The sequence below is a fragment of the Schistocerca americana genome, chromosome 1 (genome assembly GCF_021461395.2).
Source record: "Schistocerca americana isolate TAMUIC-IGC-003095 chromosome 1, iqSchAmer2.1, whole genome shotgun sequence".
Taxonomy (NCBI): domain Eukaryota; kingdom Metazoa; phylum Arthropoda; class Insecta; order Orthoptera; family Acrididae; genus Schistocerca; species Schistocerca americana.
Genome location: NC_060119.1, coordinates 949,247,514 through 949,273,628, shown reverse-complemented (window position 1 = coordinate 949,273,628; position 26,115 = coordinate 949,247,514). Strand labels below are relative to the sequence as shown.

The 26,115-nt window shown below is 41.8% G+C and overlaps 1 protein-coding gene across 1 annotated transcript in view; it reads right to left on the bottom strand.

The window, feature by feature from the left end:
• The window catches only part of LOC124595497 (nephrin-like), a 720,042-nt gene extending 705,431 nt beyond the window's left edge, over nt 1-14,611 (bottom strand). The window contains exon 1 of the mRNA XM_047134264.1: nt 14,251-14,611. Within this exon, the coding sequence (XP_046990220.1) occupies nt 14,251-14,611 (361 nt within the window). The remainder of the gene's footprint in view (nt 1-14,250) is intronic.
• Nucleotides 14,612-26,115: the final 11,504 nt, after the last annotated feature.

The window sequence follows — 26,115 nt, the reverse complement described above, 5'->3', positions numbered from 1 at the left end:
CTCCGAACGAATGTATGAAAACTCGGCGACTACACCGTCGAGTTCATTAGCACCTCCTAGCCTACAGGTAGACACTATGTACAGAATGTAGCTGTCAGACTGTCTATGCTCATTTTTCTCATTGATGTCATGAGAATAGTGTCATTGCTTCGAGTTAAGAAAACGGAAGATGGTCGACTATTGTCCTGAAAGAATCCAAGCATTTGATAAGCTGATGTCTGAATTGTTGGTGTCTGTAGCGAAATTTTTTAATAGGAGTCTTTTTTTTAAAATAATGTGTATCACTATCAGGCCAAAGGCCTTGCCTCAGTGGTAACAGCGGTTCCCGTCAGACCACCGAAGTTAAGCGCTGTCGGCACTTGGATGGGTAACCATCCGGTCTGCCGAGCGCTGTTGGCATGCGGGGTGCACTCAGCCCTTGTGAGGCAAACTGAGCAGCTGCTTGATTGAGAAGTAGCGTCTCCGGTCTCGTAAACTGACATACGGCCGGGAGAGCGGTGTGCTGACCACATATCCCTCCTTATCTGCACCGAGCGAGGTGGCGCAGTGGTTAGACACTGGACTCGCATTCGGGAGGACGACGGTTCAATCCCGCGTCCGGTCATCCTGATTTAGGTTTTCCGTGATTTCCCTAAATCACTCCAGGCAAATGCCGGGATGGTTCCTCTGAAAGGGCACGGCCGACTTCCTTCCCTATCCTTCCTTAATCCGATAAGACCGATGACCTCGCTGTCTGGTCTCCTTCCCCAAAACAACCCAACCTCCTTATCTGCATCCAGTGATGGCTGTGGTCTGAGGATGACACGGCGGTCGGTCGGTACCGTTGGACCTTCCGAGGCCCGTTCGGACGAAGTTTAGTTTAGTTTAAGGATCATGTAAGCTGCGTATGATTGATATCCGAGGAGAAAAGTGCAGCGCAGGAACTCTGGACTTTATTGGATAATGCGGAAACCAAACTCGTAACGTTTATAAAGGTGAAGCGTATCCTCCTGCACCGAGGTACACGGATGTGTCTCCACCCGCATTATCTGTAGTTAACACACAAGACAGGAGTTTACGCCATAACATCGAAACTAGACCGTTACTAATCAGAAGCTGTTCTCATGTCATATTTTCTGCTTCACACGTTGCTGCTTCCGACAGCATTCGATAGAAACAACTTTTCCACTGCAGATGTCTCAGAAACAGACCATCAGAGAATCTTTAGCTTTGCATTACAATTTTCAGCACCATTGATCAGTGTGATGGATAAACTCATTTAACTACGAATCACATCCACGACTATTGCATTTCCACGTGGAAGGTACTGCTGGATTTTTCAGATAGATAAGGTTCCTTGCTATATGCCTAAAAAGCATGAAAGTAGTAGAAAACATTCGAAATATTTCCCTGGCTGAGAAATTTCTCGGATTTTTACTGAGATGAATATTTCTGAAACCAAAGCCATAAACACGTTCGGTGCTATGACTTAGGTCTCTGAGTCACTTCCATTTCGTTTGCTAACTGTGTGGGTACTACCAGACTGTCATGGCTTTAATCCTACAGCTTAGCTGTGTGCTTTCTAACTGCCGAGCTTGGTATCAAACCATCCGTTACATCTTGATAGAAGAGGCTCATCACGTATCAAGTATTTTAGCATCCCCGTCAGCATATGTTGCAATGGAGGCATACCATCTGATGCGCGAAGCGCAGCGATCTAGTCCGGACAACTGCCATTAAATGGACTGGTGAGGGGCGGGGGAGGGGGGGGAGGGGGGAGGGGGGACGGGGGGGAGGGGGGCGAGGGCGGCGGCTCGCGAAGCACTGTACAGCGGCAGACCTGCTGACAGAAGTTTTTAGTTCCGGCTGACTGAAAGCCTGGCCTTGTCTCTCCTACCGTGTGCCATTCCAATGTGCTCAGCCGTCAGCCGGCCGCATCTGCCGTGTGTTCTGTTCATACCGGTGCGCATCTGTACGCGGTTTCCAACATTCTGTTTCCCCGTAGATTGACTCGCACGGTGACTTTTCATTTCCTCCTGCGGTATTCTGTTTCCCGGTTTGTTGCCGAGCCACTGTCGGCCCGAAGACTACCTGGTGCCGACAGTTTTGTGCTGTGCAGTAGGTTTGTAATGCCTGTGCAGATGCTCAATGTACTCCTATAGTCGTGACAATGATAAATGCTGCGTTAAATTCAGTTGGTTTAGACATTTTTCTTCAACAATTCTTGCTATCAGTTTTTAAATGTTGTCAAAGTAAATCATGTCAGCATACAGAGACAATTGGAAATGAGAATTACTCTGTCACACACTGCCCGAGGCAGGATTCGAACCTGCGACCGTAGCGGTCACGCGGTTCCAGACAAAAGCGCCTAGAACCGCACGGCCACACTGGCCGGCTCGGAATAGAAAGATGGCGATTATAAGTTCATCATTATGTTCCCTGGTTCTACTCCACGCAGGCTAACATCCGTGAGACAGCGATGGTAACTTTAGCTCTGCAGTAGGTTGGATGTGGTTCCCTCGGGCAGAGTCAGATGCTTTGTCGGTGATGCCTCACCGTGTTTCCTCGCAGGCGCCAGTCGTATTATTACTTCTGCCTGGTGGCAAAAGGTGCTTCTCTTCAGAGGTACTGATGTTAGTTTGTGCATCTGGGACATGGATTGACCAGGTAGGACTGTCTCTGAACGAAACGCAGTTGTTGGTCAGTTCAAAGTATCACTAGTCATTAAACGAGGAGACAACTAATTTCTTGTTCGCCTAACATCATTGCTGAAAGTAAGCACAATTGCTTAAGTGGAGAGAGATTTCACATCGAAGTGTGAAAGTAAATTGAACATCCCGAGAATATTCCGTGGCTTTCACTACAGTAGCGCCTCTATTGAAAAATAAAGGTATCTGTCGTGGTCCTAGCTATCCAGCGAAAAATTAGCAAAATTAGGGAGTAACGCACCCTCGGCATCGAAATCGTTAGAAATGGAGGTTGCAGTAGATTTTTAATTCTCTGATGCTATGTGTTTTTATCGATATCGAGTCACGCTGTACTGACTACTAGTGCTTGCAAATGTTTTCGATATGCATAGTAAAATCCCATAGCTTGCAAGTCTGTGGATTACGATACTCTTCTGTATTTTATATGCTATAGAGCTCAATTTCTTCCTTGTTCCTGAATTGCTGGGAGTTTCTTATTCCATGTACGTGGCGCTACACAGTATTTCCTTCTGGCAGCACTACAGTAAGATACAGTCTGAGTCTGAATGTGGGGTAGCAGAACACAACATAATGGGACAATAAAGGAACGAATTATCTTGTGTACATAATATATATAACTACGAATGTATGGTCTAAGGTGATATGTACTGATAACGTTCTCTCGAGCTATTGACAAGGCCAGCAGTTGACAAAAGTAGAGTAGCATTCGTCGGCCAAAAGTTCGTGTGTTTCTAACCAACTGACGCGCCTAGAGGTTCCAGAGGAATTAGACGTGGCTTATCCGAGAAATCTGCGGCACTCTCATGAAACTGATATTGTACTGAGATGATTTTTTTAAATGCTAAAAAATTTACATGCGTCATTGAGAGTTTATTTCCTTCATTTGCAGTTAATGCTTGTCTTCTAAGGACGTATACTGTTGTGGTGGTCTGAAACGTGTGTAACTGCACATAAGAGCCAACTATGAAGCTTCCACGAGAACTCAGAACTAACAGTCCCTGTCATTTCTTAGCCCTTCCGCTCTGGCCCAAACAGGGTTATCAGCACCTACCGACCGACCGCCGTGTCATCCACAGCCACTGGCATCATATTGGCATCACGAGGCTGAGTGCAACGCGCTCCAGACCTCCCTCTACAGAAAAATCCATGGCAGTATCGGGAACTGAACCCGGGTCTTCTGCAACTAATCGTTCAGATATCGAGGCGAACATGTCATGGTTTAGTAACTGTTACTGCGCGGAAGAGCTGGCATAAATGTCTGGAAAGATGGAGCACAGACTCGCGGTTGAGGGGGTATTGGGGGGGGGGGGGGGGGGGGGAGGGGCGGTGGTTTGGTGCTCGGTTCCTAATTGAGTTAGGAATACGCGGTGAAAAACTGTTGGTTTATCCTGCATAAGCGGCCACTTGTATAGGCAATCTGTCTTAGTGTGGCTATGTTACAGCATATTGTTATGCTACGTCATATAACTACGTTACATGTTACAGTATTTTAAGCAACGAGCTGGCGACGAGGCAAATTGTGCGAATCCATTAATTTCTTTTGCAAAAGATATTAATTGGGCTGAAATTAATAGTTCAGCTAATGGCACAGTTTGAATGTGCACCCTTAGGGTTTTACGTGCAAAATATCCCTCTTAAATAACTCTGGACTGGAGCGAGACTGATGGTTCAAATTTGGTCAATCGGTGTATTAGACTTAATATGATGTAACAGTTTGAAGAAAAAATGCTTTGTTAGCATTTTACATGCAAAAAATACTTTTCCTGGGAGGCTACTGAAGCGCGGCACTCCTATACTTCTACGAATCGGTTCAAATTTTGAGCGAACGTAGATAAATGGATAAAGTCAAATCGAAATCTCTTTACCCAATAGCCTTGACCCGTTGTCGAGATACGATGATTTGACTTCGAGCTATGTGTAGCAACTAAATTTCAGTCTTGCGTGAACTCTGAATTCTCGAAAATAGTTTAAAAAGAATCAAATAAATTAATAAACTCAATTATTACGATACAATTGGAAACTCGCTTTCAAAAACTTTGCTTCATTCGTACGTTATGAACAAAAAATACGTTTTTTTATTGTCATTATTCGCCACTTCTATGTTTCAGACTTGCGCGAATCGGTTACAATTTTCTATTAAGTTAGACAAATACATGCAATTAGTGGTCATACTGTTGTTTTGTGAAAACTTTATCCCAGTCCACGATATAAGCAACATGAATCGAGAGACAATAGAAAAAACTATACCAGATCAGTCGTCGCCTGAGTCAACAAAATATCTACATCGGTTGCCAAGATACGGAGATCCAGTGTCAAAATTATGACAGAGTTGGAAATCAGAATGAAAAATGCTCCTGCCAAAGCACAAAAAAGGGGAATATGTCCTGGACAGTGTCAGAGTTGCGAAAGAAGGGAACAGGTTCAGACACATTTAAAACAAAACGTCTTAACGTATTTACGCTTTTTTTACGAGATATCTCTATTCCAACAACGCAGTGACCTGTCTTAGACACACGCCTGTTACATATATAGTGAGGTGTGAAAGAACAAAGAGACACAAACTGCGTGATTCTAGAGAGTAGGATGTATCTGCAATAGGAATTATCCGAGAGTGTTGATGCGTCTACAATAGGATGTATCCCAGAGTGTGGCTGCATGCACCCTAAACTTAAACGACACGTTGTGTCACAGTGCACGACATGAGACATGCCATGATGGATGACTTGTTGGCATGTCATGTTATACGACATGACATCACGTGTTACGTTACTTTCATTGACACGATGCATTATATGACATGACATGGGTTCTAATACTAACAAGTAAAAACCTGCGATTACGCCAATATGTTTTAAGACTTTGTAGTTTCCAGATAAGTCTAAAAGCTAGTTCCCTTCTTTTAAGTTCATGTCTCTGCCAAGACATACTCGCCATTTTGTGCTACTACAGGAATAATTTTCATTCTGTTACAGTTAACTGTCATACGTATAACTACAGATTTTTCCGGTTAGATCGAATACAAGATTCTTTGTAATTTAGCAGCATGTTTGCACCTCAACTAATTCTCACACAAAGATGGTTCTAGGTACTTGCTGTAACGGATGGCTGTATAACGATGGCCTAATATCAATGAAGAAAAAGAAAAAGCTATCTGGTATTGCTTCACCGTGCATTGAAACACTATTCTGAATATTTAGTCCAGAAGCTAATGCGCGGAAGAGATTAAGTGTAAAATTTTTGCACGATAAACTATTGTGGGTCTGCGATAACGAAACTAAAATTGAATACTCACAGTTGAGATACACGTGCAATACAAGTAGTTTGTATTTTCTCATTACTGCCAAAAACGAATATTTATTCTATCTATGAAGCCTCTGCATGTTAGTTACTAACGTAAAACTTGGGAATTACTGACAGAGAATGAATGCATACTAGACAAGTGAAATATTTGTAGTAGCGTTAGCCTGGCGATCTACGCTTCTATGGCCGAGAGATCAGTGCGGCTGATTTCCATGAGGAGGACCGGGTTCAGTTCCCAGTGCTGGAAAGATTTTTTTCTTCGTGAGAACGCTGTTAAGGGATGGACTCGGCCTCGTGATGCCAACTAAGAAGCTGAAACTTCCTGGCAGATTAAAACTGTGTGCCCGACCGAGACTCGAACTCGGGACCTTTGCCTTTCGCGGGCAAGTGCTCTACCATCTGAGCTACCGAAGCACGACTCACGCCCGGTACTCACAGATTTACTTCTGCCAGTACCTCGTCTGGCAGTACTGGCAGAAGTAAAGCTGTGTCGAAAGGACGTTAAACCTTAAGCTTCTTTCCTTATTACTTTGTACGGTACAAATGTTATAATGTTACTATAGCCAAAGTAGTAAATAGTTCGTTTTGGCTCTAAAATATTCTCAGGTTTCCAGCTACCTTCAGAGGTTAAATTGCCACGTTTATCGCTTTTATACACTGTTAATAAGGGTACAACATTATATACAGGTTACTGGAAGATTTCGAACTAAGGTCCCTGTTAAACGAAGCTTTTATAAATATTCAACAAAGCTCGACGAAATCGCCCTTCTCTCTTTCCCCTTTTAAAGTAGCCGATCCATTTCCATTTTCTCGACTGACATTTCCCACCATCATTTGCAGATGCCTAACAGAAAGAATTGTACGACTCTTTCTCCTTCTCCCCGACACACTCACTCTCTCTCTCTCTCTCTCTCTCTCTCTCTCTCTCTCTCTCTCTCTCTCTCTCTCTCTCTCTCATTCTCCCTCTCTCTAGCTCTCTGTGAATCTTGTCGGTTTTAATTTTCTTTAATTCCGTTTCCTATTATTATTCTTTGTAACAGTTCACTCGACGTTATTTACATACCAAACACCACTAATAAAGGGTAAACACCTGTACACCAATAAAAGCTTCGTGCGTTACAGAAAGCGCTACTTGAAAACATACCGCAATCTACAACTAGTGGAAAATGAGTAATTTTAACTATTCGGATAAGTCTAGAATAACATATAAAATATGCGTTTAATCATAACCATTTCTGTTTACCCAGAGCGCAGTTCATAATCAAATGAAAGCCTGCCGCTTGCCATAGTGTGACCTGCAAGGATTAGCCTACACTCATTTGCACTTGCAAATAAAACTCCCTGTATGATGTTCCAACGTAGAACAAATGTGTTTCAGATTTTGACCATTCCATGTAAGACCAGAAATCCGTAATATATTGAGAAAGAAAAGGAAAAAATTAGTTTCCCTCGCTAATTGCATCCCTAACACGGCGCTGATTAACAACTGGAAGACCGTCAGACAGTTGATGCAGACCGGAAGAAATTGTCAAGTATTATCAAAAGGCCTATTGAACGTTGTATATGATTGAAAGTGCTATAGTTAAAAGCATCCGGTACTGTCCGACTGTAATATATGTGTAAAATATCTTAAGTGTGCCGCATTTTTCAGGTATGTTGAGGGTGATATTATGAAGCGATATGCAATGGAACGAACAAATGAAATCAGTAGCAAGGCAGGTGAACAGAAATATTGCGTTTACTCGGGGTATTCTTGCACTCGTTGAACGTAATAGATTCGACTAACACGTGCGCGAAAGTGTGATAAAGGTGCTTACTGAACTCACAGGATTATCTCTGGAAGGAGGTGATGTTGCTCGCAGAATCCCACAAAAAGAGTGTAGAGGGAGTACGTTCAACAACTCAGCTATTTCCAACGCATTTTATTTGAGTACATATCTGACGCTCAGAAATATAGTGTAAAGTATGACAACGATCGCCTTTTGCGTACTTGTAGATCACAACATTTCAAGTTAGATGAGAATATCAGAGTGTCGGGCAGAATTCTTTATGGTAGTACGGAACACCAGATTCGAAAGGATCACATACTTGCCCCTTTTTCTGTATTCTAGTGCGGTTGGTTACTATTCCGTGAATCACAACGTTCGTCACCAAAGAGATTGAATGCTGGAGGACATGCTACATGTTTACGTTATAACCTGAGTACCGTACAGGTGTGTCCCCAGCCTTAATTCCTATTGAATACATAACGGAACTCAGCTGAAGTACGCAGTGCAGATGGGCCAGAACCTCTCGCGTCCGTACTGATATGTAGACTGCTCTTTTCCAACAGATACAAAATGTTCTCAAGGAACTCATGTATATCCCAACTGATTTATGTCACGACTGATACACAAAGTAAATACAGAGCTCTTATTTCGCTTAATGTACATTGTCCATTAAGGATATCACGATAAGTGTAATGCAAGTGTACATTAAAAAAATCTTTATAAAACTTGTGATCTAGTGGCTGATTCCGTAATTAATTTGACAGTGTAGACCATAAAGGTGTTTATACACTGCAACTAAGAAGCATACAGTACGATTAAAAAAGACAGACCTATCAGTATCCCCTATTATTCTCTTTCCCCCTCGTCTCCTTCCCATTTAATGTGGTTATTATAGCTTTATGGAAACATTAACTGCTGGTATTTGGCAGAACGCGGCGTAAGAAGAATGTCGTTGTATAAGGAAGTTTCTGGCTACGCGAGACTATCGAGCAAGCTGGCGGGCGTTCTAATACATTGGACTCGTATTCTAAAGGATGCTCATTCGAATTTCCATCCGGTCAGTCAGACTTGGGTTTTCCGTGATCTCTCTAAATTATGTAAGACACATGATTCCGTTTAAATGCCATGACCGACTTCTTTCCCCTTACCTCTCCAACACGAGCTTGTGTTCCCTCTCTAATGATCTCGCCATCAGCGGGACATTAAACCCTAATCTTCTTTCTCGCTTTCTGAAAATATTGTCAAATAAATTCCAACCGTTAACATCATCTTACCATTCATATGCATTTCCCGTAAATGGAGCGATAATGATTCAAAAATGTGTAATTGCATTTTCCATCTGATTCACACTGATTACTACATACAGTGTAGGTGCAAATCGCTACTACCACACAAAGTAGTGAATCTGGGAGTAGCGAAACAAATGTTAGCCTACTTGTGAATATGAGTACAATATGATGTAATAATTAATGTTGCTGGAGATTAATTCCACAGCTATCTTAAAAATTCACTTATAAATTAACGCTATATTGCTGGTTTTCAGTCTTCTGTAGCAATATAACATGGCAGCTGTGTCGGACACAGTGAAATTGTACCATACTTTACTATCCGTAGGTTAAGTTATGATTTACAGTTGATCAAGAGCTTGGCACCCATACCGGTTCAGGCCACAATTGAGCGTGAACCACACAGAATGTAGCTGTAACTTTTACATGTGGTTCCAATATACATGTGGACACACTCCATTCCTCCATGAGTACTACTTTTATTAAGTACGGCTTCCACTATGTGTCCAAACACTTACGAATAACTGTATTCCCTGCATTCTATGCTAATGTTCTCCATTAACAAACATTAAAGAACGGAAAAAGCTCAATAAAAACACAGAAATGTGAACCAACAGTGAACACCAGACACATTAATGGATTACTCCGTGGCATCATTAATAAATTAATTCACCTGATAAAAATAGATCAATCATAATCTGATTGCAAATTCAGCATGTCGAAATAAATTATGTCTGCAAGACAGTCTGACAAGGCAATAAGAAGAGATAAATGGTTCTTACAGCAAGAGATATTCACAATGAACAGATGATGGAAATGCGGTGTTTCATCAGGCCGATGGCATTAACGAAATTTCCTGTAACTGAAACAGTCATTCGTCAATATTATTCGTTACCTTTCCTTTCTAACAGGCACACACTATTTGTAGTTGTACAGTAATTGTCTTCGCAGAGAATGCTAACTATCGAAGTATTTTGTTCGGTTTATAGCTTGATTGCCGCGGCCGTTCTACTTACAAGGAGACTACAGCATCGTTAATACTATATTACTCTATATAGTTTTGTTATCTGGTTATGATTTCTGATCCCATAATCAGATGGATGATGCAACATTTGGTTTCAATGAAACGGGTAATCCACATCGCCTTCATACAGTTAAAATACACATGTAATGCGAAGTGCATAACCCAAAGTTCAAAATTATACCATTAAGCAGTACACACAAAAGTCACACCTCTAAAACAAAGACTTTAATGTGACAGCGCGAAGAACACTTGGATGATATGTTCATTTGAAACCATATAGTGTATTAGCCAGTTGAAAATGGAGCGAATATCCCAGACTGGTCGTGGAATTATGTACGTACGAGTACAGAATTCGGCTAAGATGATGGTGATAAAAATGAGGTTCCTTACGCCGTATAATTATCGATCTGTAACTCTTCTTCTTACCTCAATAGAAAAACTACGAGGGATAACGTTTGGCCAATAAATCAATAACCATAGAGTAAAATTTGCTTTCATCTGCGATAACTGTAGTGCCAAAAATTAACGAAGTAACTATATGTATAATCATTTTCATAAAATTAAATCGAAATGTGTGAACATCTCTGGAGGCTCGAACTGATGACCTACTAAATCACGTACGTCAGTAAATATTATTTCACTTCTGCAGAATCATATGAAAAACTCTCATTGCCTGTTTATACGTACAAGATAGTGTCACAAGCTGTGGCGACTACATCAAAACGCCAACGCATATGTTTTCACTATTTAAAACACTAGCATCTCTACCGTAACGAACACTTCAAATATGCAGTTCTAAAAACAGCGAATGAAATTGGTAATTTGGAATAAACACAGAATGTCGGAAAGAACAAATTTAGATTTCTTAAAGCAGTCTTCGGCTCAGTGCTTAAACGAGTAAAAGGGTAAACTGTAAACCGCACTATGTGGATAGAGTTAGAAGTACGGCGGGAAATATGCTGTGAATGGAGAGATAGAACACACTTTTAATGCTCACCAATTATGCTACGGACAAAAGTTGAAGCAGAAACAGGAGAAAAGAAATAGTGGTTCCTGGTTTATAGTAATTCGTGGAGGCTCACAAGGGGATGAACCTCGCTGGTTTTAATCATAAATCGGATTTTATAAGGAAATCTTATTCATTTTTATGAGGTAAATACTACAGCGTTTACCTGGAAAATGAATGAAAGGCCCATGTAAGTGACTGAAAAGTTTTGAAATACAACACGTCATATTAGGTTTTTATGCAGAAATTGCGTCTTCGTTTTGTGTTTGAATGAATATAAATCTCAGCTTCCTTGTTGATGGCAGCCTTTTATGACAACGAGTGAGGATGTGTTAGCAATCTGAAACATGTAGAATTCTTAGTGTACGCTTGTGGCAAATTGAACCGCTTTGTCATAGTGATACTTGAATCCACGTACCTATCTTTCACGAAATGGAATGTTAGTTGAAGTTTTAAAATGTCCCCATTGATTAAGGTGATACGTTGTTTGCTAATGACTAGAAACAAGTCAACATAAGTTTATTTTCATATAATTTAAGGCTAATTATAAGTAAGGTTGAATGACTAATCCGCTCCATATAACTGGATAAAAATGTAAAGAACTCTGTATCAGTCGTGAGCCATTTTGCTTTAACTACTAAAAAAAAAAAAATTCATCACTATATACATGAAATTACCAATGCGTTCACAATAATTACAGCTAATGGAAACGAGTCAGCATAATTAGAAGTAGCAACTGCTGCCTTGGAAAGAATTCAATCTTTTCTGTTTCCTAAATATAAGTGTCACTAGTAACATCCAATCCCTGAGCATTACTGCTTTCTCTACGCCATAGCCAGTTAGTATTTCATTGATCGCACTAATCCACTGTCGTAGAAATATGTGTGCTAAGAGATCGTTCAGTTCTAATGCATCACCATTCTGCATAAGTCTTTATCTTCAATAAATGTAGTAATTGTTTTCTCTTAAACACCTCAGGCTCTCTGTGTGTCAAAGACACAGTTCATAAGTTACGGCGCCAAGGCTGATATTCAACTACATCTTCAATTGACGGGTACAGTATTTAAGGAACGAACGGGTTTTAAGGAAATGCAGTTTAAACGTGGACTTGCCACATATAAATAATGTTGCGGATGTGACAGAGTCAATATCGAGAAGCAGTGCAGAGTGTAAGTTATTGATACATAAATCCTTATGGCATATTGTCAGCGGGACCCGTATTCGGTCTGATGTACGTTCTCTCCCTTTTTTCCTCTATATTCTTTGACCTTTATCCGCTTCTCAGTTATACGTGCCAAACAGCTCCAGCGCAGATAAGAACACAAGTATAAACACATCATCTCGTCTGTAAATAGGCAGTGACGTACAGATAAACATGAATACAGGCCACAATATCCGCTTCAAAAACATAGTGTGATTAATACTCATGCAAAAACAATGTGAATTGGGTTTCGATGATTCTTTTAGGAAAATTAACAATAGTGTCACCCGGCTCTTATTCAGAGATGAGAAATTTCAGTTCTGTGTGATTCGCATTAAGAGATTAACATTTGCTGTTTTCTCTTAACTGTCTTGATCACTATTGCCAAATTTTAAACAGATGACCGGTTTAGACTCTCAGTCATCTTCTTGTTACGAAAGTCGCACGTCATGTCTATCTGTAGTGCATATCGGTGTCACTTCAGTTAATTTTAAATGATCAAGGTGACTATTAGATTATTTGAAGGGTTACATGCTATTGATTCCCATGATGAGTCATTAGAGTCGAAACCGATCATTTGCTATAAATCTAAAAAAATGCGATCAAGACACTCGCGAATAGTAAACTATTTTTCTAAGCGATCGCAGTCTCTGATTTAATAACATTTCATTGTCCGACGCATTTCAGTTCACTGATCTCTGTACCTCACTACCATCATACTTTGTACAAAAACAGTATAAATATTCTACCGAGATTTAACTGTGTCACGCAGAAATGTTGTTATGACAAGACACCCAATATCTACACGCACCACAACGTCCTGGGCAATTGATAGTTCCACAATAATGTGAAGGATTCTCTTGACAGTAAAAAAAAGAATGGCAAAAATGTTTTAATGGTTAACGTAATACACAGGAGGCTTCCTGCGTGTGCAATAAATCTTTAGCTCGCACTTCCAATAAAATTCCTGGCAGCTGTACACGACACAGAAAAATGCTGCCAAACGAAAAATACCGTCCTGCCACCATAACAGATGTTATGTTACCAAGAACTAGAAACAGGTGCGAAATTGACACGGCCGTTGTTTAATTGCTACTGTTGTCTCGGCACATAAGTAAGTCATTTGAGAAAATTACAAGAAGGCAAATGCACTGGGGGAAGAAGAAAGAATAACGTGTTACGCCGTGTAGATCATAGGGTCGTCTCATTGAAGTAAGGTCTTGATGGAAAATGCCTCTCTCGTCTTCAAAGCAACCAAACCGGTCTCTGCCTGAAGCGGTCAGGAGAATGAACCGAGCAACTGAAGCTGTGTAACTATAAGTGGTTTTGAACCCAGCCCCTCCAGGATGTGTGAATTGCTTTGTCAAGTCATTAAGAGGCCCTCGTAGACTCGGTAGATATTAAAATACTATGCAATAAATATTAGATGTAGGCGTGGCAGGCCGGTGTTTCGGCCAGATGTGCGTTACATATAAATATTTACATACCAACGTCGAAGTCGAATAACGTCCAGTACACCACATATTTAACCAGGGAAAGTTTTCGCCACATGATAATTTGGAGTTCTGCAACTTTCTGAAGTAAGGAGAAGGAGTGTCAGTGGTTCACTAATCTGTGTGGAAGCAGCTACCCGTTCCATGACATCGTAGGAAGAACTTTATTGGTAAACTATAGCCTCCTTATATTGTTTCAATTGCTTGTGACGATATGTGAGGGGCGCTAAAAGCTTTCATGGGCCTATCCGTGTGCACGATGATCGTATCATCCGGTTATGGTGAAGAGAATTATTTATCACGCTTAGTCATGCTCAGTTATGTGATTAAGTTGCTTTTTAACACTAATAGTACAAGTATGTGAAAATGAAAACTCGAGACTTTAATTTACCAATTTCATCCAGAAGTTGTTTACTTTTCCATTACGTTCTGTGTTCATTTTTTGCTGGAGCAGGAGGCGTGGAAGGGAGGAATAACCACTCACCGAGCTCTCCCTGGTACAGCTGGGGAACAGTCACGCCCCCGCAGAAGACGATGAGCAGCAGGTAGCAGAGCAGCCACGGGCAGTACGCGGCGGCGGCTCCCATCACGGGCGGCGACCTGCTAGCGCCGTGCCGGGCCTCGCCAGGAGCGGACACTGTCAACCGCAGCCGCGGGAGGCGCGCGCGCAACTGCCGACGCTCCGAAGCGCGCTCCGGCCCGCCGAGTGCGGCGGCGCGGCGCGCGAGAAGCGCAGAACCACCGCCTGAGCGCGCTGCTGGCCGGCGGAGGCGGCGGCGGCGGCGGCGGCGGCGGAGCGGCACAGTGGAGGCGGGAAGGCTGCGGCTGGTGCCCGCTGTCACCATACCTTTGTTTGTAAGAATTCGCAAATACGCTGACACAACTGGAAAAGTGTCATGTAATTGGGGCGTTTCTCACACAACGGGTATTTAACGATGAGCTGTGAACCTCATGAGCATGAAGATACTCTATAAGACTCTAAGAAAAAAAAAAAGACAACGCACCACGAAGGAATAATCCAAATGATGGACGGAAATTGGTAGCTGTGATGTACATGTGCAGACAAACAAATGATTACAATTTCAGAAAAAAATTTATGATTTTTAAAAAAAAAAAAAGCTTCAGAAATTGAGCAATTCAGTAACGTATCGGTCCACCTCTAGCCCTTATGGAAGCAGCCATTCGTCCTGGCATTGATTCATAGTCAGATGTCCTTCTGAGGGATTTCGTTCCGTATTATGTCCAATTGGCGCCGTAGATATCAAAATCTGGAGGTGGTTCGACTGCCCTGCCCATAACGCTTCTTACGTTCTCAGTTGGAGACTTTGCCGGCCAATGTGGAGTTTGGCAAGCACATAAATAAGCAATAAAAACAGTCGCCGTGTGCAGGTGGGCATTATCTACCTGAAATGTAAGTTCAGGATCACTTGCCATAAAAGGCTACAAAACTGGATGTAGAATATCGTGGAAGCATCACTGAGATGTAAGGTTGTCGCGGATGACAACCAGAGGGGACATACTAAGAAAAGAAATGACATTCCGGACTGAATAGCTGGTGACAGTCAGATTGGTATTACATTGCTATCTGGGGCGTCTCCAGACACGTCTTCGACCTGGAATATCGTTGACTGGATTAGAACAGACTTCAGTGATGAGTCTTGTTTCGAACTGAGACCCGATGGCCAAAGAATTTGGAACGATATCCCAGAGGAGGACATCCAACTATTCTATCAACCAAAGCCAAGAGGGATTCCTCCTTGCATGAGGGCCAAGTTGGTATTGCACTGCTGTCTGGGGCGTCTCCAGACACGTCTTAGACCTGGAATATCGTTGACTGGAGTAGAACAGTCATCAGTGACGAGTCTCGCTTCGAACTGAGACCCGATGACCAAAGAATTTGGCACGATATCCCAGAGGAGGACATCCAACAATTCTATCAACCAAAGCAAAGCCGGATTCCTCTTTGCATGAGGGCCAGAGGTGGACCAATGTGTTATTGACTTGCTCTAGTTGTCAAGCTCTATCTCTTGAATTAATCATGACGGGTGTCATCTCACATGACCGAGCTCTGCTTCTCACGAACACAATATAATTTCTGATTGTGATGTGGAATGGTTAGGCTACACAAACTTATTAATGATTATCAGTTTATAACACAGTCTTACACTTTAATGATTTTTCTGAAAAGGTTGCTTTGGCTGTCTTCATTGCCCGTACCAACAGAGGTCCACAGTCCTGAAACCACCACGTGTGGCAGGCTGGGCTCAGAGGCATGCTGAAATATCGCATGCACCTGGACTCTAACTACCCTTACAGCTCTCTGATAACAGCTCAGTGGTTTATCAGAGTCCCATGGAAAATTACACACATGCTTCTGTGTGCATCATTACACCCCACTTTAGCATTCACATGACACCCGAAGAGCTGAAGACTTTCTTTTTGTAAGGAATTATTGACCATGTTTATGGAACACAAAAAAAAAATCGTTCCAATGGCTCTGAGCACTATAGGACTTAACATCTGAGGTTATAAAATGGTTCAAATGGCTCTGAGCACTATGCGACTTAATTTCTGAGGTCATCAGTCGCCTAGAACTTAGAACTAATTAAACCTAACTGACCTAAGGACATCACACACATCCATGCCCGAGGCAGGATTCGAACCTGCGACCGTAGCGGTCGCTCGGCTCCAGACTGAGGTCATCAGTCCCCTAGACTTAGGACTAATTAAACCTAAGTAACCTAAGGGCACCACATACATCCATACCCGAGGCAGGATTCGAACCTGCGACCGTAGCGGTAGCGCGCTTCCGGACTGAAGCGCCTAGAACCGCTCGGCCACAAAAGCCGGCTATGGAGCACACTTCACACATTTGCGACAGAATGCAGAACGAATTTTGCAGCCATGGACACATAAGGAGATCGAAGACGTGAGGCACCAATAATCACTCGTCCCCCCCCCCCCCCTCACTGAACATTCCTCTAATTTTGCTTACCACCACCCCCCCCCCCCATCCCCCCCACTGTCCCACCCTTCCAATGGCAACCTACATATACAACGATGAACAGTTTTCTTGTTCAATGACTTACTTTTCTGCGGCTTAGGGCTTAGGAACGTTGGTGTAATAAATAACATCAGATTTCTCCGCAAAATATCTGAAACAGCGAACTTTTCCGTGGCACATTTCCATGGCACATTACTCTCCGCTAACGTAACATTATTAATATAACTTACGTGAGGGACCAGGACTTAATACGAACAACGCCACTCCTCTTCTACATCTTAGTGTCAGAAATAATAAATACTCCACTTTTCATAAGTACCACATATATGAAGGCAGTGCTGCCACAATACCTCCTTTTGATGGTCCTTTTCAATATAAAATGTGCGTGAGATGAAATTCTCCAAGACACTTTTGTACGGTCAGTATATATGGATAACAGCTGTGGCGTTAGAGTTTTCGAATTTTGATAGACGACAAAGGCTTAATAATATTGAAACTGCTGACTACGGTGGCGTCATATTCACAAAACCAGTCCTGGACGATACTATCTGGGTGAACATGGGCCCTGTCGCCTTGGAAGACAGCATCACCAATGGAAAACAAACATTGTACAGTGGAACGAATGTGATCAGCCAACATGGTTACATAATCCTAGGAATTAATACAACCTTGAAGAGTAACAGTGAGGTTCATGAAATACAACGATATGGCTGCCCAAATTATCACGGAACCTGCACCATGTTTCACTCTTGGGATGTAAACTCGGACAGAATTTGGAAACAGTCTGAAACGAGACCCAACCGACCGAATTATTTTTCTCCCATTACTCCACAGTGTAGGTTTTATAGCTTCAGCAGCACATTTTTCTGCTACGATCATTTGAATCACCGATGTATGGTTTTGGTATTCCAGCTCACTCATCTTTTTTTTTTTTTTTTTTTTTTTTTTTTTTTTTTTTTTTTTTTTTTTTTGTCAGGATACTCTTTAATGATGATCCGTCAAAATCACTCAACAAATATTTTTGTCCATGTTGTGACTTAGCAGATTATGTTTCTCCGCCTTCCCTGTATGTGTACAAAACTACAATACGTTGCCTCTTGAAACATGAAACATTTCGGCTACCTTGGTTACGGAAGCACCCAACACACGAGCTTAAGCAATTGTTCCGATTCAATTAGTTTCCATATAATGCACTCACAACTAGACAGAACATTGTTCCGACCGTGACTGGCACTTGCAGCGTGTTGAGGATACTGCGCAGGTGGCGTTCATGGTCAAATACAACAGTAAAATCTACAGGCTTTGCTTATGTTCAAGCACATATTTCTCGTAGTGAATTTATCGTAGTGTTTCCATATTTTTGTCCAACACTTGTATGTAGCTCGAAAAGTCCCATTTCCTTTTGTATGTAAGGCCATCCTGTTGCATCATATGACAACCCTTAGATAATGGAGAAAGACCCTCAATTTTTTCCAGATGATATGAAGGGATTTTATATATATGTTATCATATTTCTGCCTGCTCACACCCTACATACACGCAGATGACATCTTTTATACATTTATATGCATTAAAACTCTCTTTTACAATTTGTTATAAGTTTAGAATGAGAGGATTGCCCAATTAATGTGACTAATAATTGTTATGGCAACAGAAAAATGGCAGAAATAAAAAAAAAGATGGCGGAAAAAATTGCTGATTATAACGTTTCTAGACCGATTGGGCAATGAGAAGGATGTAGCTGCTATTCATCCACCATCATGCGTGTTCCGTAAACCGTAGGTGAAGATCCATACAGAATAATAAGGCACTTGAGGAATTATTACCACACAACTGTTGTGGTTAATAAGCATCACTGAATCCAGTTCACAGTTATGCCGACCCTGAAAATATTGTTCCTTTAATCATGTGGAAGACAGTCTGAATCGAGAAACGGTGGTATTTACATACTCCTGTCAAACAATTCTACGTTTCTGACACTAAAATCATGGTTCTTTAACGATGGTCGGTATTTTCTAAGGAATTGTTAAGGTCACTATGCAATCATAGCTGTTGAATGAAGAGCTGACTGTACTAATAAGTGGGCAGTGTTGTCGCTATGTCAGAGCGTTGTATGTACATAACTTATCAGATGAAACTAAAAGAAAATAATAAATTCATATTTCTACATGTATTACAGTATGTGTTAAAGTCAGTCATGCATCAATTGATGATGAAGTGAGGACTTGTAGAAAATCCCAAGTGCGACTGTGGAATGGAACAGACCACAGACCACATTTTAAGCTGTGATGTGTATGGTTTTCTGACAGACAACGCCAGAGATTGAATACAAATTTCCATGTTTATATTTTTAATGACTTATATTTATGTGCCTTGATGCTTTTTGTTCAGTTTAAAATTTATTTTCTGTAGTCTGGGCATCTAACGCAAAAAAAGTGAATAAATAAGTCATACATATTATTACCACGATTTCATGGGAATAGCACTTAATACCATATTCTTCAGTAAGAACGATATGTATTTCTTCTTCTTTTGCTTTTGCCTTTATCCTGTACACCAAGTCCTTTAATCCATACATGTATTTTCTCATCATTACTAACTTTTCTACAGGAGCGGGTATACAGAGTAAAAGGCATATTACTATATACAGAACTAGGTCTACTTAGGGGTCTTCGGGTCGATTCCACAATGCCATGTCTTGTGAGCGATGACATCTCGGTCGGCGAAAGATTCTAGTCCAGGTAGCGAAGCGTTTTCACAGCGGGCAATAGCGAGTGTAAACCACCCACTGCCAGCTGCTCCAGTTGCGACATCAAGTGAGAAGTTAACTCGACAACCACGAAAGCAGGTAACAGACTGAGACTCTGCGCGCACCAGCGAGAGCGTGCAATCCCGTACGCGCGCTGTAGTCTCACTGACAGCTCTCGTCTGCTGGTGCGCCGGCCTAGCGCCGAGCCAGGCGGGTTGCATCAGCGGCCGGCTAGGCGCCCAGCGGGCAGCGCGGCACTATGCTTTGTAAATTGTTTGAAACTGATGCATCCTTGAGCCCCCCATCACCAGTCCGGCGCACCAGCAGACGCGCGCTGTCAGTGAGACTACAGCGCGCGTACGGGATTGCACTCCCTCGCTGGTGCGCGCAGAGTCTAAGTCTGTTATCTGCTTTCGTGGTTGTCGAGTTAATTTCTCACTTGATGTCGCAACTGGAGCAGCTGGCAGTGGGTCGGCGTATTAATTAATGGATTTTGCATTGTTAGTGTTAGAGGGAGACTTGCTCTTCCAGTGAGGAAGATGTGTGTTACAGTGGATTTTTTCTTATAAGATTTCTACGTAATCTTAAATATCCCCCCCACCATGTCTGTATCATGTAACCTAGACAGTTTTGCCATATGTCGCAGTACCAACGGAACACTTAGAATAAGAGATATGAAACGTGGAAAGAAGAGGCTACATACGATATGTCTGCCATTGTGATTCGCTACCTCAGTGGTGCCACATATACTGCCCGCGAAAGGCAAACGTCCCGAGTTCGAGTCTCGGCCTGGCACACAGTTTTAATCTCTCAGGAAGTTTCTATATTTTTTTCTACTGCTACAGCAGAATGAAGTTAAGTATTCAGTGTTACACATCTGGAAAATAATTCTCCCGCCTTAGTATAGCACTTCCGTATCACTAGCAATTAATACACTTAGACAGCCCTCAGCAAGGTCAAACTCGAACAGTCCATTCCACAGTTACAACCATGTTCTTTGGTGGATGGAAATTAAAAGCTTCTACTAGACACGTATCAGGACACGTTATAACATGGCTACTGATATCTTTGTTCATATCCTGCCTATGGTTTCAATATAATATTTGTTATATATGTTTACAATATTGGAGCTAGCCTGCAATAAAATACCTTATCCTTACCTACAATAACATTTCTATAGCCCTGGTAGTCATCTTCTTCTTGCACATACAGACGCTGTGGTTAAGTGTAAAGCAGCCACACACGCCCATTTTAACATCAGCCCATTCTGCTTTACATAGATTTCTTATATTTACACTGTCTCCACATCAGTTTCTCCTAACATGCCTCTTTATACCGCAGTATTCTCTCTGTGTATGGGAAATGGTTGTTTCTGAATGGCACTATGTCTCTAGAATGCCTAGTGTTGCCACTACTAAAGTACAGACATATCTCCTTCATTTGGTGGTTAGTTTAAAACCCAGCACCTTCTATTGCAAATACCGATTCCCTCCACCGTGTAACGCTTTGTACGAAAGTATAATCATATACGGCTGTAGGCACCACTTTCATATTGATATAATGCGTATGTTCTGTGCGGTGACAGAATCAGATAGGTTCTCCATGCAATACTACCCAGTACAAATTCGAGTCGCTACTAGCTTAGTGGATTGTACATTTCACCTCTGGAGTGGTACTCCCCCCATCCCCACCGCTCCCACATCCGCAAAGCCCTTCCTGCCGTATGATATGGAACTGCACGGCACAGGTCATAACAGTAGTACGCTGCTGGGGATAAAACTGCGTACCATGGTAAGTAACGGTTTTGCCTGTAATTTCTACGTCTCAACACAAAAATTCACGATTATTTAATGCAGGTCATTGTTTTGTTCGAAAGGAATGTTAAGATCATGGTGTGATCATAGTTATCGTGCTAAGAGCAGACCTAAGTTTGATGTGGAAAGAAAGGATGTACTCGTATTTTAACGTATTGCTTTACTTTCCACAGGATCGTGGAAATGCATTAACAATGCATAAGATAATTAATAAAATAATACTGTTGCCTATAGAATAGTTGTTTCATAAAAAAATTCTATTAAAGTAGCTGAAAAAGTCCACATTTAACGCAAGCAGCAATTTGTCTGCGAGGGAGGAACAGCACTTCCATTTCTTCTCAAAAGCGGATATTATAGAGGCAGGCAATGTCAGACACTCTTACAGTGAAATTGCGTTCTGGTGGCGTTTTCATGATAACACCTTTGTCAGCTTTCAGAAGATTTGATGAAGGGATTAACATTAGCTGCATCCCTTGCAATAATTATTGCATCTCTGTTCCGCCAAATATTATCAAAAAATCTTTACCCTTCGCAAGAAACGCAAACAAACACATGGAAAACCACACACTATTTTCAGTTCATGGATTGTGCATGTCTTCACAAAATTTCAACGTTCCATCAGAATGTGAACACGTGGATTCATCTGGGGTAGCAGTATAACAGAATCCAGTTTCATTTTGATTGTTAGGATGTTGCTTAACAGCTAACGAGCAACCATTGAAGGAGGCGAGGCTCCCATCATCTGTTCCACATTGAGGATTAGCTAAAGCAGTGTCTCACACATCACACATTAAACCGAACAACAATGTTGATACAGAGGACGAGTGCAGACATATCTCCATTCTGTTCTGGTTACAAGTTTCATATAAAAAGCATTTCGAAGCGTAACATTCGACCTATCAAAGATACACTTTCACACATACACATACACTTCCACAACACCCCAGACATCAGCTATCTTAAAGAGAAACCTGTACGGGGTGGTCCATTGATAGTGCCTGGCCAAATAAGCGTCAAACGAAAAACCTACAAAGAACGAAGCTCGTCTAGCTTGAAGGGGGAAACCAGATGGCGCTATGGTTGGCCCCCTAAGTGGCGCTGCCATAGGTCAAATGCATATCATCTGCGTTTTTTTAAAATAGGAACCCCGATTTTTTATTACATATTCGTGTAGTACGTAAATAAATATGAATGTTTTAGTTGGACCACTTTTTTCGCTTTGTAATAGATGGCGCTGTAATACTCAAACGTACAAGTACGTGGTATCACGTAACATTCTGCCAGTGCGGACGGTATTTTCTTCGTGATACATTAACCGTGTTAAAATGGACCGTTTACCAATTGCGGAAATGGTCGATATCGTGTTGATGTATGGCTATTGTGATCAAAATGCCCAACGGGAGTGTGCTATGTATGCTGCTCGGTACCCTGGACGACATCATCCAATTTCCGGACCGTTCGCCGGATAGTTACGTTAGTTAAGGAAACAGGAAGTTTTCAGCCACATATGAAACGTCAAACACGACCTGCAACAAATGATGATGCCCAAGTATGTTTTTAGCTGCTTTCGTGGCTAATCCACACATCATTAGCAGACAAATTGCACGATAATCAGGAATCTCAAAAACGTCGGGGTTGAGAATGCTACATCAACATCGATTGCACCCGTACCATATTTCTATGCACCAGGAATTGCATGGCGACGACTTTGGACGTCGTGTACAGTTCAGCCACTGGGCACAAGAGAAATTACGGTACTATGACAGATTTTCTGCACGCATTTAGCGACGAAGCGTCATTCACCAACAGCGGTAACGTAAAACGGCATAATATTCACTACTGGGCAACGGAAAATCCACGATGACTGCGGCAAGTGGAACATCAATGAGCCTGGAGGGTTAATATATGGTGCGGCATTATGGGAGGAAGGATACTGGCCCCCATTTTATCGATGGCATTCTAAATCGTGCAATGTACCTGATTTCCTGCGTGATTTTCTACCGACGTTACTACACGATGTTTCACTGTATGACAGAATGGCGATGTACTTCCAACGCGATGGATGTTCGGCACATAGCTCGCGTGCGGTTGAAGGGGTACTGAATAGCATATTTGATGAGAGGTGGATTGGTCGTCGAAGCACCATACCATGGCCCACATGTTTACCGGATCTGACATCCCCGAATTTCTTTCTGTGGGGAAAGTTGAAGGATATTTGATATCGTGATCCAACGACAACACCTGACAACATGAGTCAGTGCATTGTCAATGCATGTGCGAACATTACGGAAGGCGACCTACTCGCTGTTGAGAGGAATGTCGTTACACGTGTTGCCAAATGCATTGAGGTTGACGGACATCATTTTGAGCATTTATTGCATTAATGTGGTATTTACAGGTAGTCACGCTGTAAGAGCATGCGTTCTCAGAAATGATAAGTTCACAAAGGTACATGTATCACATTGGAACAACCGAAATGAAATGTTCAAACGTACCTACGTTCTGTATTTCAATTTATAAAACCTACCTGTTACCAACTGTTCGTCTAGAATTGTGAGCCGTATGTTTGTGACTATTACAGCGCCATCTATCACAAAGCGGAAAAAGTGGTCCAACTAAAATATTCATACTACACAAATATGTAATAAAAATGGGGGTTCCCATTTAAAAAAACGCAGTTGATATCCGTCTGACCCATGGTAGTGCTATCTAGTGGGCCAACCATAGCGTCATCCGGTCTCCCCCTTCAAGCTTGACAAGTTTCGTTCTTTGAAGTTTTTTTCTTTTGACGCCTTTTTCATGAGATATTTGGCCCGGTCACGATCAATGGACCACCCTGCCTATGCTCTAAAGATCCAAGATGCTGGCACTTTCAACCGCGTGATGATGACGTCACTTCTAGTCACATATTTTATATTTGCTTGTAGTTGCAATCCAGCTGTAAACACCTAACCCAGTTGAATTGTTTGTATGTTTGAGTGGTTTTTGTCACAGGGGCCCCCACGATCTAGAGTAGTTCCGGGATAGTGTTCGAAGGTATCTCCACCATATTACAACAAATCTTTCCATAAAGACTAAAGCTATACTTTTGTACCTGATTGAACGTTCCGTAAGGGAAGCGATAATAATAACGTCAAGTAATATTCACGCTTGCGGACAGACCCGTAACAAAATACGACACTAGACTGACCCTTCTTCTGTTCTGGCACTGGCATAATAAGGTTATACGTGTACTCTGTGTGTCATTTAGCAAATAATCATTGGATCATTAATTTTAAAACTTGTTTTCAATTTGTAAAACGACACACCTCTCAATACTTGTGTTTAGTTATATACTGCAGTTGATTTCTGAACATTTAAAATGAGTAGGAACGACTTGCTTGGTGATGCAACGATCAAGCGTTGTAAGCTCTCTATTGTTTGTCATAATATTAATAGCAAATCGAACACGCACCTTATTTGAAGTTCGATTAACATTTCACATAGAAATTTCTTTTGTATGAAACTTAATTACATACACGGCCATTTTTCACTAAGTGCAGCATTAACCAACAATGACTACTTGGCCTGCAGCTCACATTTTTTCAATTAAAGTCAACGAATTTAGTTTCATTTAAAAAACACTCAGTATTTATAACATCAATTATAAATGAAAGTAGTCACTCCTCCCTTTTAACGTTTTTGGAGTCGATCCTTTCGTTTGAAACTTTATGAATTTATAATCAGGAAAATTAATAACTTCTTAGAAAAGGAACTACATCGAGGCTTTAAATCTAGGATAGGGCTCAGATATGGCTGCACCACACACAACGTTCGGGATAGGGTTTGAAAGTGCATCCGCAAGCGATACTTACTGATCCGTGTTCAGAGACGGATCTACGAAAGGTATGTGCGAAGTAGTGTTCAAAGGTGGATCCACAAGCAGTAGGTTCGAGGGTGGGGTGTCGATTTGATGGTGGATTCACCAGCAGTCGGTTTGGGGAAGAGTCTGAGGATCCCTCCACGGCAAACCAACATGAAGACTTACCGAGAGTAACGCATTGTGGCTAGGTGTTTACAGTTGGTTTGAATCTACAAGAAAATATATACTTGACCAGAGTGATGTCATGATCATGCAACTAGAAATGTTTCCATCTTCGATCTGGAAAGTAGTTATAAAAAGCTTGATAACACACGTGTGCTCTATAGGTAGCGCCTTAGGTTAGTAATCTAACCGTCCTTAGCCCCTTCGCTTAAATTATCAATACAAATCATCAGCCACGACAGCCGAAGACGTTCTACGTAAGAAGCCAACCTCATTCTGCCAACGGCCTTGTCAAAGAGGGCGGAGGTGCGAATAGAGGTTCAGGGCACGCTCTTCCCCTGGGTGTAGGAAACTGCCCCTGAACGGGGCAAAATCAGCAATGATCAACGGCATGAGGATACAGAATGGAAGCCAACGCTTTATAGACACTTAATGTGTATCCACAGAACATGTGGCCTGAAACTGAAAATGTGTCATGATGATCTCGCCATTGGTAAAAGATTCTGCAGCAGTCCCTCATTCTGATATCCGATAGGGGACTGCCAAGGGGAAGGTGAGCTTGAGAAAAAGATTGAATAACCAACGAAAGGATAACGTTCTACCAGTCGGGGCGTGAAATGTCAGAAGTCTGAAAGTGGTAGAAGATATAAAAAGGGAAATGCAGAGGCTCACTCTACATATAGTGGGGGTCAGTGATGTGAAATGGAAAGAAGATGATCTCTGGTCAAATGAGTATAGGGTAATATCAGCAGCAGCAT